Raw genomic sequence first — 15,347 nt, forward strand, 5'->3', positions numbered from 1 at the left:
GCTCATATTGTGGACGGCTGTGATACAATACACCATTCTCCAGGGCTGCATCAGCGCATCAGGGATTCCATGCGATGGAGGGTGGATGCATGTATCCTCACCAAAGGAGGATATTTTGAACATTTCCTGTAACAAAGTGTTTGAAGTCATGCTGGTATGTTCTGTTGCTGTGCGATTTTTTAGGGATTGGCAGTACCAGCATTGGATGTGATGGCCCAGGAAATCTGCTTCTAACTAGGCTGGTGGGGTAATTATGTCCAATGAAGGCTGAGGTGAGAATGGTGGTCTATTTCTGTAAAGACTCTGCATCCAAACAAATACGTTTGGCTCAAATGCCAGGGCTGTATGGGAGGGAACATTTGGCATGGAACGGATGGCAACTGAAAAGAAATGTAAATACTGTTCTTTGTTAGTAGGTTTAATGTGGACATAAGTGGGTAGCTGGCCTTTGGTGCGGACGAGATCAACATCGTTCTACAAAATCATGCCGTTATCTGCCCCTTGTGTTTCCTTGGATGGTATCATCCGCCAAGCCAACTTCATACTGCAACAACACGCCAGACCTCTCCTCATAAAGCTATCCCACCTTCTCCTAAACTACCTCAACAGCCTTATTTCATTTCTTGCCCATCTGCAGTTCCCCAAACAGCCACACCATCAACCACCACTCCTCTCTTACAAACCGAGCTTGGTCAACCTCCTTACCGACCGAGGTGGCGCAGTGGTTAGCACACTGGACTCGCATTTGGGAGGACGACGGTTCAATCCCGTCTCCAGCCATCCTGATTTAGGTTTTCCGTGATTTCCCTACATCGTTTCAGGCAAATGCCGGGATGGTTCCTTTGAAAGGGCACGGCCGATTTCCTTCCCAATCCTTCCCTAACCAGAGCTTGCGCTCCGTCTCTAATGACCTCATTGTCGACGGGACGTTAAACACTAACCACCACCACCACCACCACCACCACCACCAACCTCCTTAACATCCAACAGCCTTCACCACTGCCTCCTAGACCCAGAATAACCCATAACCCATAATCATAAGAAAAAGCTACAACAGTACAGTGTTCTCAGCCTCTCATCTAAAGCTCTCTCCTCTCCGGAATTATCTGTATTATCTAAGGGTCTCACTTTAAACCTTAAACCTGCATTTGATCATGCTGCTTTGGTGAAGGACATATTTTCCTTCACACATAATGTCAACTGGAAGTATCACTTTGCAACCCAATCCCAAAACATTTCCAACAGCAAACCTGATATTGAACCTGCCCAAAGAGTTCAGCAGGGATGCCAACTTGATCCACAACCACTACCTCAAAATCATCCCTTGCAAACCTTCCAAGAATTTCTCAGATCCAGCATTGCTTCATAATCCTTCTACGTCTACATCTACATCTACATTTATACTCCGCAAGCCACCCAACGGTGTGTGGCGGAGGGCACTTTACGTGCCACTGTCATTACCTCCCTTTTCTGTTTCAGTCGCGTATGGTTCGCGGGAAGAACGACTGTCTGAAAGCCTCCGTGCACGCTCGAATGTCTCTAATTTTACATTCGTGATCTCCTCGGGAGGTATAAGTAGGGGAAAGCAATATATTCGATACCTCATCCAGAAACGCACCCTCTCGAAACCTGGCGAGCAAGCTACACCGCGATGCAGAGCTCCTCTCTTGCAGAGTCTGCCACTTGAGTTTGCTAAACATCTCCGTAACGCTATCACGGTTACCAAATAACCCTGTGACGAAATGCGCCGCTCTTCTTTGGATCTCCTCTATCTCCTCCGTCAACCCGATCTGGTATGGATCCCACACTGATGAGGAATACTCAAGTATAGGTCGAACGAGTGTTTTGTAAGCCACCTCCTTTGTTGATGGACTACCATTTATTTAATTGCAATATTTCATATATGAATTTCTATATAACGTTCAAAATTTGTGATTGCCGAGTGATAGGAACCTTCGACCATTTGTTTCATGTGTATATTCATTTTGTATACTGTAGACTCAGCAGTATTTGGCTTGTAATGCGGCAACTGTATCCCAGCCCCTGGACAATGAAACCAGTCAAAACTTTTAATATTTCAACTCTGAGTCAGAGGGTACATAGTTGAGGGCCACCCACACCATCACATGTCATTTTATTATTGAATGTCCGCACCATCCTATTGGTGCTGGCTTCAAAGCACCCACTGGACATATATCTGCCTTAGTTGATCAGTACCTGCAACATGTAGTACAAAAACTTCCCTCCCACAGCAAGGACACCAACCACTTCCTAGATCATCTGCAATAAATACCTGTTCCACTCCCACCACACACCTTGCTTGTCACCGTTGGTGCCACCTCCCACTGTACCTATGTCCCCCGTGTAAATGGTCGGCCCGCTGCTGAACTTTTCCTCGGTTTGCATCCACATGATACCTTACCTGTGACATCCTTCCTACTCACCTTAATAAATTTTATGCGTACCAACAATTACTACACCTTTGAGGGTCAGACATACAAATATATCGAGGGTATGGCCATGGTCACCAGGGTGGCTCCTTCCCATACCAACCTTTTCATGGGTTGCTGGTATCCATAAGTCTTCAGCTCCTGGTTTGTTTGAAATACATTGATGACATCTTTTCTGTATGGACTTATAGAGAGGCTGACCGGTTAAAATTCCTGGAACCTCTGAATAACTTGTCCCAAATAAATTTCACATTGTCCTATTCCAAATTACGTGCCACTTTCCTTGATGTTGCTCTCGTCCTCACCAAAGGCAAGCTACACACTTCGGTCCACATTAAATGTACTAACAAACAACAGTTCTTACATTTTGACAGTTGCCATCCTTTCCATGTCAAATGTCCGTCCCCTCCCATACAGCCTTGGCATTCGAGGTAAACGTATTTGTTCAGATGCAGACTCTTTACAGCAATAGACCACCATTCTCACCTCAGCCTTCAGTGGACATAATTATCCCACCAGCCTAGTTCAGAAGTAGATTTTCTGGACCATCAATTCCGATCCTGGTACTGCTGATCCCTCCAAAAAACATCATCAGAGCACACCACTGGTCACTGAGTATTATCCTGGTCTGGAATGTATAATCAGCTACTTTGACAAAGCCATGACTTCCTAAACTCATGCCCTGAGATGAGATCCATTCTGTCTGAGATTTTGCCCACTACACCTAGAGTGGCTTTTCATCTCCCTCTCAATCTCTGCAGTATCCTTGTCAGACCCTACGCTCCTTTTGCACCTGTCTCCCTACTCTACGGCTCCTACCACTGTGACTGCCTCCGCTGCCAGACTTGTCGTTTGCACCCTCCTACCAAGACCTGTACCAGCCCTGTAACTGCAAAACGTATACTATCAAGGTGAAAGCCACGTGTGAAACGACAAGTCATATACCAGCTGGTATGTAAACACTGTTTGGTCTTTTCCACCAGCATGATGACCACCAAGTTACCAGTTAGAATGAATGGGCATAAGCAGAGGGTGTATATTGTCAGCATGCAATGTCCTGTTATGCTCTGCAACACGGCAGTCTTGACCTCGGTGCCAGTTTCACCACACGCAACGTCTGGATTCTTTCCCCAGACACCAGTTTCTCAGAGCTTGTACTACAACGTGTCCTTGGTCCTCACCAACCACCTGGCCTTAATTTATGTTAATTTTTTCTGTCTCAGCATTTCTTCACTGTAACTACTCTTTTCTTCACTCCAGTTTAGTCTTAAAGATCTTTCATTGATTTACCAGCTATTTCTCATCATTCTCTCACACCTCTGTTACGTGCAGCACACTTAGCTTTTCACTCTTATTAATTTGTGCACAATTTTTAAGCAGTAATCTCTGTCTCGTCTTGCATATTACGCTGCCTTCTACCTTTAAGGCCTCAGGTTTTCTAATCTCATCCGATACAGTCCTCAACAATCACTTTCCTTCTCATCCCGTCCAGTAAGTCTCTGTTGACCTGGGGTTCTTGGTTACTTTCCCACAATCTGATGAAGGAGTCACCAAATCAACTAATGTTTTTTAAAGTACATCTTTTCCATTTTTGAATATTATCTTTACTAAGAAAGCGGCATTAGTGTTTGCATACGGTATCCGTACATGTATGAGAACGTTTATTACAAACCTGTTCAAACCCAACAAAAGTTTGTAAGATAATAGAATTTAATGCTATTTCTTCCTGTGTTTTAAAAAACTGTCAAATTTCAATCAGAGGAATAGACTGTCGTAGTGGCCGTTTTGTAGTTTCTTGCGTTTCTCTAGCACTACCACTAGCGCCGCACAAGTTGGATGTCACGCGATCATTTCAGCGATATCTGTTTGAGTGAAGTCGATACTGAATCGAGTGCTTCGGCATATTGGGAAAGCCTGCCTTTCTGATTCTTCGAAATAAAGCTGCACGTGACCTCGATAGCTGAAGCTATGTCTCTTGATGTAAGACATTCCCTATAAATGGGTCAATCCATGTGAAGTGGTCCAGTGATGGTTGCTTGACCATTTTTAAATATTTTAATTTTTTATATGTGATTGCCCTATATTTGAGAAGTTCAAAACAGTGTTTTAAAATAATTTATCTTTCACCTTTACTGGATGGTGGCCATTTTTATTTGTAGGCGTGCGACAATTTTTCAGTCTGGAGACATTAGCAAAAATTTGAAAATCTCTCCCCTGTGTTAAGTTACAACATTGCAGTTGACATGATTGTTTTTAGAAAAGTGTCCTCCGTTACACAAAATACCCTAAATTCAGAAATAACCAGTCATAATGACCTCCAAAGTTTGGTATCCAAATTTTCGAAAATCCACTTTTTAGGTCCAAAAATAACAAACAAGGAATGATTTATAAGAGTCTTTTTTTCCTGTAGTTAGATATCATACACTAGCCTCATATTGAGCAAGAACACTTACAAACGGTTTCTTAATTTTTATGAATTTTTGAAAATTGGAATTTTTTGTAAAGTTTGGGGTTAGTTATCTCAGGTGGGACTGAATATAAAAATATGATTTTTGCACAATTTGTACCCCTATATGTTAGCAACCTACTGTAAAAATTTCAACATTGATATCTGACTGTGAGCAAAGATATGAATTTTTGAAAGTGAGTAAATAATTCACATTACAACTGATCTTATGGCTGTTGCTTATTTAAATGGTTTGTTGTTTCATTGTAATAAAATTTAACTGTAACATATATTTAGTTAACACTATCACCCAGTATTCATTTAATTTTTTTATTTTTCGTAATGCAGTATTAAACAATAGGAGCTTTTGCTTTTGTTCTATGGTTATAAAAATGCCCATTTACATTTAGGTTTATTGTCTATAAAGAAGTACATTATTGCTGGGTGTGGCATTGTTTTAGTCAGTCTGTTCTGAAACCTCTGTTAGAGTTGATGTACATACTTCATCGATAGTGTAGAATGTGTTGTGTGCTTTGTTCTGTGTGTAATTTGTAATTAATTTAGAGAGATTAACTAGAATGCAATAATATGGATGAACAGTGCTCTGTTGGACAGATAGCAAGTGAAGTGTGTCACAAAAAAGTTTACCGTTCCGCTTCAAAAAAATGTCAATCACTTTGATGAAGTTAGACAAACTTTGTTTAAATTTTGAGTCAATTCTTCTGTAACATCAGTGTTTAAGTATCATGAGAAGAAATATATTCTGAAGTACAACCACATTTTTGGAAGAAAGTGCTGTGATCCACTTTAAAGCTCATAAAAAGCCTATTATTAAATATTTGAGGGAAATAAAACATGAACATTTGTCCTTGTTATGTGAGAATGAAACAGCTTTCCAAGTGAAACATAATGTGATTCCTGGAAATTCCCTGTGCCCAAATTGTTTCTCAAAAATATTTGTTGTGAATCCAGAACCAGAATCATGTAACCTTGTTAATGACATTTATATTCCTAATGAGGAAGCTGTTAGCATATTGGGTTTTGCTTGTTCTAAGTTAGACGTATCTCCTGCTTCAAAAATAATAAAATTAAATAGCAGAAAAAGAAAAATAGCTATTGAAAATAAGGTACAACAAATTTCAGACAAAATTAGAAAAGATTTGGAATCATGCTTTAATAATACATATACCAACATTATTTCTAGAGAAGAAGAAAACCTGCCACCAGCATCATCTGACAGTGAATATTTGAGCTTAATAGAGAAATTAAAAATTAAATGTTCAGTGGCATCTAAAGAGGAAAAAGTTAAAATTCTAAGTTTGCTCCCTGACTCATGGTCAAGAGAAAAAATAGTTAATGAATTCAACATTTCTCATCGTTTGGTTAAACTAATCCGAAAATTAGTGAAAGAGCAAGGCATTCTTCCAGTTTTAGGAAAGAAGATAGGAGTAGGTATAAGTGAAGAAACAATTAAAAAGATCCAGCAGTTTTGTGAAGATGATGAAAACAGTAGAATGTGCCCAGGTTGCAAAGATAGCAAAAGAGTTGTTATAAATGGAGTTAAAGTAATAAAGCAGAAACAACTAGTGCTGTCAAATTTAAATGAACTTTATGTAGCTTTCAAAAATTCTCATACTGAATGAAAAAGTGGAAGGTCAAAATTTTGTGACCTCCGCCCTAAGTGGTGTATTTTGGGTGGATCCTCAGAGACACACTCCGTATGTGTTTGTTTATATCATTAAAATGTCAAACTGATGATTGTGGATGCAAAACTACAAAGAGTTACTAGATTTAATGGTCTGTGACACTAAGAGTTCTGACTGCGTGATGAGTTTGTGTAATAAATGCACTGGTAAGGAAACCATTATTTAATTGTTTCACAAATATGATGAGGAAATTACTGACATTATTACCTTCAAACAGTGGGTCACAAATGACAGGGCAGAAATGATAACAGTGGTTAAATCTCAGGAAGAATACTTGGAATCTTTAATTGATAACTTACAAAAACTCAAAAGTCACCACTATGTTTCTAAAATCCAAAGTAAGTTTTTGAAGGGCAAAAAAGTACAACTTCATGAAACAATGCATAGTGCTAGCTGATTTTGCAGAAAATTTTACATTTGTGATTCAGGATGCAATACTGGGTCATTGGCCAGGTGACAGTGCATCCATTCATTCTCTACTTTAAAAATGAGAAAGATGAAGTTTGCAGTTCTTCAATTTGCATTCTAAGAGACTACTTAGAGCACAACACTTTGGCTGCACATGTGTTTTGAAGTATGTAATAAATTACATAAAAGATAATTTTCCCAAGGTTGAGAAGCTGATATACTTTTCAGATGGAAGTGGTAGTCAGTATAAAAATATAAAGAATTTTTCAAATCTGTGCAACCACAAAGTAGACTTTGAGTTGAACGCTGAATGGCACTTTTTTGCATCTTGCCATGGTAAAAATGCTTGCGATGGAGTAGGAGGTACAACATAACGTGAAGTAAGTAAAGCCAGCCTACAAAGACCAACCACAGACCAAGTTCTCACAGTACAGGACATGTATGTCTTTTGCAAGGATGTTAATTGAAAATATTTATTTTAAGCATGTCAGAATAATATAAATCATAATTTCAGTGGTGTTTCCACATTTTGTATTGATTATATCCCGCCAGTATCACCCATGAATAGGCCACACCCATAAGATCAGTTGTAGAATAATGTGAATTATCTCCTCATTTAAAAAAAATCATATCTTTGTTCACAGTCAGATATCATTGTTAAAATTTTTACAGTACGTTGCTATCATATAGGTGTACAAAATGTGCAAAAATCATATTTTTATATTCAGTCCCACCTGAGATAACTAATCCCAAACTTTACAAAAAATGAAAATTTTCAAATTTCAAAAATTCATAAAAATTAAGGAAACATTTGTAAGTGTTCTTGCTCTATATGAGGCTAGTAGTGTATGATATCTAACTATAGGAAAAAAATAGACTCTCATAAATCACTCCTCGTTTTTTATTTTTGGACCTAAAAAGTGGATTTTTGAAAATTTGGATACCAAATTTTGGAGGTCATTTTGACTGGTTATTTCTGAATTTACGGTATTTTGTGTAATAGACAATGTTGTAGAGGACACTTTTCAAAAAGCAATCACGTCTATTGCAATGTTGTTAACTTAACCCAATGCAGAGATATTCATATTTTTGCTAATGTCTCTAAACTGATACATCGTTGCGCACTTACAAACGAAAATGGCCGCCATTCAGTAAAGGTGAAAGGTAAATTAAAAAAAAAAAAAAAACTGTTTTGAATTCTCAATTATAGGGTAATCACATATAAAAAATTGTTGTTGTTGTAGTTGTTGTTGTGGTCTTCAGTCCTGAGACTGGTTTGATGCAGCTCTCCATGCTACTCTATCCTGTGCAAGCTTCTTCATCTCCCAGTACCTATTGCAGCCTACATCCTTCTGAATCTGCTTAGTGTATTCATCTCTTAGTCTACCTCTATGATTTTTACCCTCCACGCTGCCCTCCAGTACTAAATTGGTGATCCCTTGATGCCTCAGAACATGTCCTACCAACCGATCCCTTGCAAAAAAAGTGCCATTCAGCCTCCAACTCAAAGTCTACTTTGTGGTTGCACAGATTTGAAAAATTCTTTATGTTCTTATGCTGACTACCACTTCCATCTGAAAAGTATATCAGCTTCTCAACGTTGGGGAAATTATCTTTTATGTAATTAAAATATTTAAAAATGGTCAAGCAACCAACTTAATTTTTATTAGACCACTTCATTTGGATTGGCCCAAATGTAAGACTAGCCCTATATACTCTACTGAACCTCAGCAGCAGTAGTTTAATCTGTGAACATAAGAAAACCCTGTATTTTTCAAATGATGAATTTGGTGTGAAAAAACCTCATCTTATGATCAGGTAAATATAGTAGCTCCATTACGAAAAACAGTGGGTATTCAGACACATATTCATGGTGACTAAACTGTATCATTACTTCTACTGAAATTACATTTAAGGGGAGCCTAAAGAATTTTTTGGTGGGCATGTGCTGTTCCATTGGCGAACTCTTCAGTAAAACCGATCAATGTGCTTGTCGTTGAGTGCAGCACGAAGCCTGCTGAGTAATACTCAGAGTTGTGCTCTCTGTTAACTACACCTCACAAGGTTTCTGGCAGAACTAGGTTGAAGTAGTCTAGGAATTATCTTATGCATACATTAATCTTATATATACGTTTGAATGTTCGTAACAAACTTTTCAATTATGCAGGGATACTTGAAGACCGCCAAGGAAGTGTGGAAAGAACATTGGCATACCAGATCTTATGAAAATATAAATTTGTTCTTATGACATGTTCCATGTTCAGATTGAAGTGTAGACGTATTTAATTGTGCTGATGTGCCTCCAGTAGCTGAGTCCGTCAAATCTGGCCGAAAAGTGAATGTCGAAATTAGGCTATTTTGTATTGTATGGTGTGGTGCACACCAGGTTTACAGTCCAAAACACTTTAATTCCACTCTGATATTAAATAACCTACAGTTCATGGCCAGATTTAGTCTGATTCACTATAATTTGTACGCAGATAAACATTTAGCTACATACGACACTCTACTGGTGTTCTGTATTGAGATTGTTAAAGTGGAGTAACCTAACACTGAGCTGAGCCAAAGGTTTATGTGTGGCAAGTAAATCGCAAAACATTACCTAATTACTGTCCTTCCAAGTATATAGTCATATTGAAATGAAACGTGGCGTCCACAATAAATATCATTTAGAAATAATGCAGTGCAAAGTGCAATACTATGTTTGCAGAATGCATTAACGAAGTTTGACATATTTCCAAGATTAATTGCAAATCTCACAGTCAATCCTTGAAAAACAGTCACTGTACAAACTCTCGGACACAGAATTTAGATAAAACGCGGCACCTTCTTATGACTTGTGATTTGTGATAAACTCATCTGCACACAGTGTACAATAATTTTTGAGCGCAGATCTTGCTCACATCATATCTTTCCACCGACTGAGTAAAATGGCTCCAATCAGCCTCTCTTTTATAAAGTTAAATAATTAACACTAAATTCATCCACTTTTGTTTGATAGAGTTTTAAAGGTTACAATTAAACATATGTGTTTCTGAGCCAATCAGTTGTGTAGAGAGATACTTCTGAATGTGAACTTTTAGATACCACAGCAATTTCCATTGAACTATGCTATCTAATTTGCCAAAATATGGGATTCAACTTCAGTAACAGTATTTTAGATAAGAATGCTAATTACTCAGAAGCTAAATGAAGATAAACGTTACTAACATATATCCAACATTAGCTATCTAAATACTTCAGTTATAATAGAAGGAAACATTCCACGAAGGAAAAATATACCTAAAAACAAAGATGATGTGACTTACCAAATGAAAGTGGTGGCAGGTCGACAGACACACAAACGAACACAAACATACACACAAAATTCAAGCTTTCGCAACAAACTGTTGCCTCATCAGGAAAGAGGGAAGGAGAGGGAAAGACGAAAGGATGTGGGTTTTAAGGGAGAGGGTAAGGAGTCATTCCAGTCCCGGGAGCGGAAAGACTTACCTTAGGGGGAAAAAAGGACGGGTATACACTCGCACACACACACACATATCCATCCACACATATACAGACACAAGCAGACTTATACATATTTCTGATCTACTAATCCACCTGGTTTGTTACAAGATCTCCTCGCTTGACTTGGAGGAGCAAACAGCACATGTAATTCCAAATTGTTAATGGAGGAAGCACCTCTAAATTAATGATTATGCACTAAGTATCAGTGTATTATGTTTATTAACAGAAAACCATCTACTTTGGGGGAGCAACATTGCTTGTTCAATTACCCTATTTAGTTACTTTTTGTTTACTGCTTCTTTGCAGTTCTCACTTTTCAAACTAAAAACCCTTCCTCCAGGACATGTGCAGCGTCCAGTAGCAAGAACACAGAGATGTAGATGGGCAGGTAGTTCTTACAGACTCACCCTCATTAGAGACTGTAACACAAGGAATCCCATATTGTGATACTTATTAATAGTAATAAAATGTGACTTAGAATCAGCTTTCTATACAGGCGAAGGTTTAAAGAATCGAGTAAACAGAAATTGGCAGTGAATTTTGTGAATGTGCAGAGTGCTTTTACGCCATTTACGGATGTGTTTCGTGTTGTTGCTTGTATTGTTTGTGTAAGCACCACCATTTCACATTTGTAACCAGAATCTCTTGAGGACTACAGCTATGGTGCATGAGAATTATTGTCAGTGACTGCCTTTATAAAAGAACCAGACGGATCAGTTTGTCTTATTACCTTCATGACATTACCTTGTTAAGTATGTCAGCCTGAGTTCTTGTGAATCTCGTTGAGTGAAACTCATGGTCAGTAATAAGTTTTTATCCAAGCAGTAGATTATCTCAGTGATTGTGACATTTTTTAAACATTTACAAGCTGTGGGGATGCCACCTACATAAAATTTAAAGATTTTGAAGTTTGGGCCAGTGCACTAAAATCGTTACTGTTCTCATTAAGATGATGGCAGCGGGCTGAGTAGTGAAATTACTGAAAAATGAGATCTTGGATAGTAATGTAACACAACCACTGAAACATTAATGTCACATTATTCCAGTTTGCGTCTCCAGTTGCAATCTTAGCATATCTTTCCCTGTACCACAGCCCCAAAGTCTTTAATTGCTGCATAACAAATTGTATCAAGTTGTACAAATATTTTAGGAATTCGTTTGGGTTCAGACAATGATGTAGGAGATGGAGGCTGCAAAGTATACCAGTTAATAATGGGCAACAAACGTGTTATTTATTGATTCTATTTCTCCAGAAAAATCAGTAACTGAAAAATACTCACAGCCTTCTTTCACAGTGAAACTTAAAATTGACAATAAATGCACCAACAGCACTGTTGACAGTGTGTGGAACTCTAGTGGTTACAGGACTCGTACGCTACAGTAGTTCTGCTGTTGATTCAGATACAGAAAACACCAGTCTAAAAATGAACTTACAAGCCCCATTGGTGGCAGGTGACCCACAATACGACAGTGCGGTCGAGACTACAGATGACCCCGTCTCGGGTGGATGGGCAGTTTCAGTCAGCCGGAGAGAAATCGGGATACCCCGGTCGACCTTAGCCACTGTCGGTCAAAAGCTGTCACATTTTCTGCCGAGTCAGTGTCGTGTGAGGTACGTGCCGTTCACGCCTCGGAGACGGACGGCACTCCGTTAACCTCTGCGATTCTGCGCCTACTCACATTTTGGCTGAAAAAGTGTCAGACAAACAATCGTTTAGGTCGGTCAGTCATCACAGTCGAACACGGGGCTGCGATCGCGAGACCCTGCAGTACGAGACGGAGCGGAAACACTCGGAAAAGTGCAGTGGTGGAGTTATTGTCAGAAAATGTCACGTCGAGTATTTTTAGGGGTTTCTGCCGTGTGCCGTCAGAGCTCACACCGTTAAGGAATGGACAGTTACCGAAAAATATCATTACGATCAGATGGGATTACAGAAGATCTCACAATTGCACCCTAGGAGCTGCCCAGACGAGACGTCACGCGCCGATCTCGGGAGGAGTGGCTGCCGCGACAGCCTCTGACCGGCATTTGGTGAGATTTTCTCCTTTTGTTACACGGGAAACAAAGTTCGAGGAAGGGATCTCCGAGAAGAGAGAGAAGTAAACAACAGAGGATCGAGTATCTCAGCTATCCAGTTTGAGTATCCACGAGCTAATCCGTCGACGGGAGATCATAAACGGTTAGAAGAGTAAAGGTAACCACTCGCCGTACAATCGACACGCACGGTTGTCGACAGGCGCGAGTCGACTGATTCGTACTTCATCCTGTCAGTGCAGCACGATTGGCCCGAGGGGTTGTGTTACTAGGTGGAGTGGAGGGAAGGAAGGAAGGAAGGAAGGAAGGAAGGAGGGATGGAGGGAGGGTAGGTGATGGCTGGAAGAGGTGGCAGTACAGTAGGGGATTAGATTAGCAGTAAGGGTGCACGCGTGGCGAAGGTACAGAGTACCGGATTGAAACATACGACTGGCTCTCCTGTAATTAATAGGATTCTTTGTAACTGCACCACAGCAGCTTCTGCCCGTTTTAGTGTCACCAGAAAGTGCATTTACTCGGGAAAGTATCGAAAGCCTGTACCCACCTGTCTTCCACCGCCAGGGTTGGGCCATCGGCAACACTCCGGAGCTGGCCAAGGCACACAACTCGCACGCGATGCCGCAGGCCAAGAGGCGCCTCGACAAGTCGTCGTCGTCCGGTGGGGTCAGCACGGGTCGCTACACTGGCGAAGCCTTCCACTTCGTCAGCTACGTCCCCATCCACGGCAAGCTGTTCGAGCTGGACGGCCTCAAGCCGTTCCCCATGGACCACGGTGAGTACCGTCTCAGTCGCTCGGGACCCGGCACGTTACTGTAGCGTCGTGTATAAATAAAAAATAATTCTGTATGTTATTACACTCTTGAAATTTGAATTTAAAATGCCAATAAGCTACATTGCCTAGTACTCATTTCTAACTGATGCCCCCTTCCTTTCCTCTGTACTGTGAGAATGCAGCAGAGCAGAGGAGGCCACTGCTATTAATAGGGTAAACTGTCTCCAGTCCCTACACATTTATAAATTTTAACACGTGTGGTGTGTATCGGAGATAAATTACAGGCTCGAGGACTGCATTTCGGTTCTGTCGGTACCTCTGACACCTCGGTCGTCTGTCCGGTGGTCGTAAGAATTGGATGACTGTCAGTTATGTCACAGTAGCGTGTCAGATTATTGTATCTTGCAGGTGACTCCAAAGAATAAATGTGCTTTGTGGTATTCTGTGGTCTGGTAGCAGCATCCCGGGTGGCATTTTCTACAGTGGAACATTTAGTGACTCTCAGTCTCAGTGACACCGAATTGCACAGTCTCCGATCACCCAGGCCTCGGCCGCCGGACACGGTGACTGTGTACGTGTTAGTCGTGCTCGTACTAATGTGAGTGTGATTTCTACATTGGAAGAAGGGCTTTTGGCCGAAAACTGACATATATAGCAGTATTTTTGTTGTCTCTGTGACTCGATGCCTCCTCTATATAGTGTGTCACAATCTATCTTTTTCATTACATTGTTAGTATTTTTGTCACACAGACAGTCTTCTGTTGCAAAGAGGATCTACAAAGAACAAGAGGAATTTTGGAAACCAAATGTCGGCAATAGTGATTGAATATTTGTATATGACCGCACACTGGTTGTGTCTAGTGACTGAATATTTGTGTGTGTCACTAACTGGAAGTGTATAAAAAGCAACTGGTACGTGCAGTGGCTGGAAACTCAGATGTTACGAGATATCTTAACCTTACGGAAAAAGAATTGGAAACATTCCTCCTCGTCAGTCGTCTCGGAGCTTCCACTCCGGGCGGGGAAGTCCCGTCGCGGCCGCAGCCGGAGTCTGCGAGCTCTCGGTGCCGTGTGTCGGGCGAGACAAATTGTGCGACATATTGCTCTGTAGAATTCCTTCCGAATGTCTGTTGGCAGACCTAGATAATTTCTCGGACCAGCTACAAGTATGCTGTCGATGTAAGTGAGGGTTGCCGTCCTCGCTTTGACTCGCGAGATGGGGCTAAATTGATCGCCTCCAGTGAACCACTATGTCTTGCAGCAATCTGACTGCTCTCGAAAGAGTCCTGAGCCCGACTACCGGATTGGACGATAGACACTGTAATGCACTGTCACCCACCTGTTTTCCACCATCTCCTATGTATACCACATAGGATCACAATATAAAGCTAAAGAGGATAAGAACCTACACGAGAACTCCACAGTTCAAATTGCCACTGAAGTCTTACGCAATTTATTCACTTCTAATATCCGTTACAAAGTCCGCTTCGTCTGTCGGGGGACACTTCCAGATAGCTGATTGCTGCACGCCCCATCACATGGTCTCTTCGTAAACAGCTATTGTACACTCACTAAACGGAAACACCCGTATCGAAAACGGCCAATAGTCTTAGATATCTCACACCAGTGTGAAATGGAGTGCCCTTCCAAAGACATTCTGAACTTCCCACACCTAGAGAACAAGTTTTCTAATTACTGGCTACGAACTTCTGAAATATGCCTCCACACTACCTCTACCCCAGAGAGCTCATCTCGCCTTCCACACCCAACTGGAGCGACCTGCTCCCTCATCGATCTCGCGAGGTGCCAACAGCTCTGCGACACTCCCACCACGTGCTGAGGTTTCGGGCTGTTGGCACTGGAATTGGCCACTTTCTGCTCGCCGTCATAGTATTACTGTTAAGTGCTGCTGCCAAATGGAAGGAAATGCCAGCCATTCTGTGGGTAACACTCACCCTCGAAAACTACCCTTTCGGCTCAGGCCACACTCTTCAGCCATAGCAAGCAAAGATTGCCACTTCAC

General features: G+C 40.9%; 1 protein-coding gene across 2 annotated transcripts in view; it reads left to right on the forward strand.

Moving 5' to 3' along the window:
- Positions 1-15,347, forward strand: part of LOC126106906 (ubiquitin carboxyl-terminal hydrolase calypso) — a 199,011-nt gene that overhangs the window by 78,543 nt on the left and 105,121 nt on the right. For both annotated transcript variants that reach the window (XM_049913323.1, XM_049913324.1), the window contains exon 4: positions 13,114-13,324. In XM_049913323.1, the coding sequence (XP_049769280.1) occupies positions 13,114-13,324 (211 nt within the window). The remainder of the gene's footprint in view (positions 1-13,113; positions 13,325-15,347) is intronic.

This window comes from Schistocerca cancellata, chromosome 10 (genome assembly GCF_023864275.1).
Source record: "Schistocerca cancellata isolate TAMUIC-IGC-003103 chromosome 10, iqSchCanc2.1, whole genome shotgun sequence".
In the NCBI taxonomy this organism is placed as follows: Eukaryota; Metazoa; Arthropoda; class Insecta; order Orthoptera; family Acrididae; genus Schistocerca; species Schistocerca cancellata.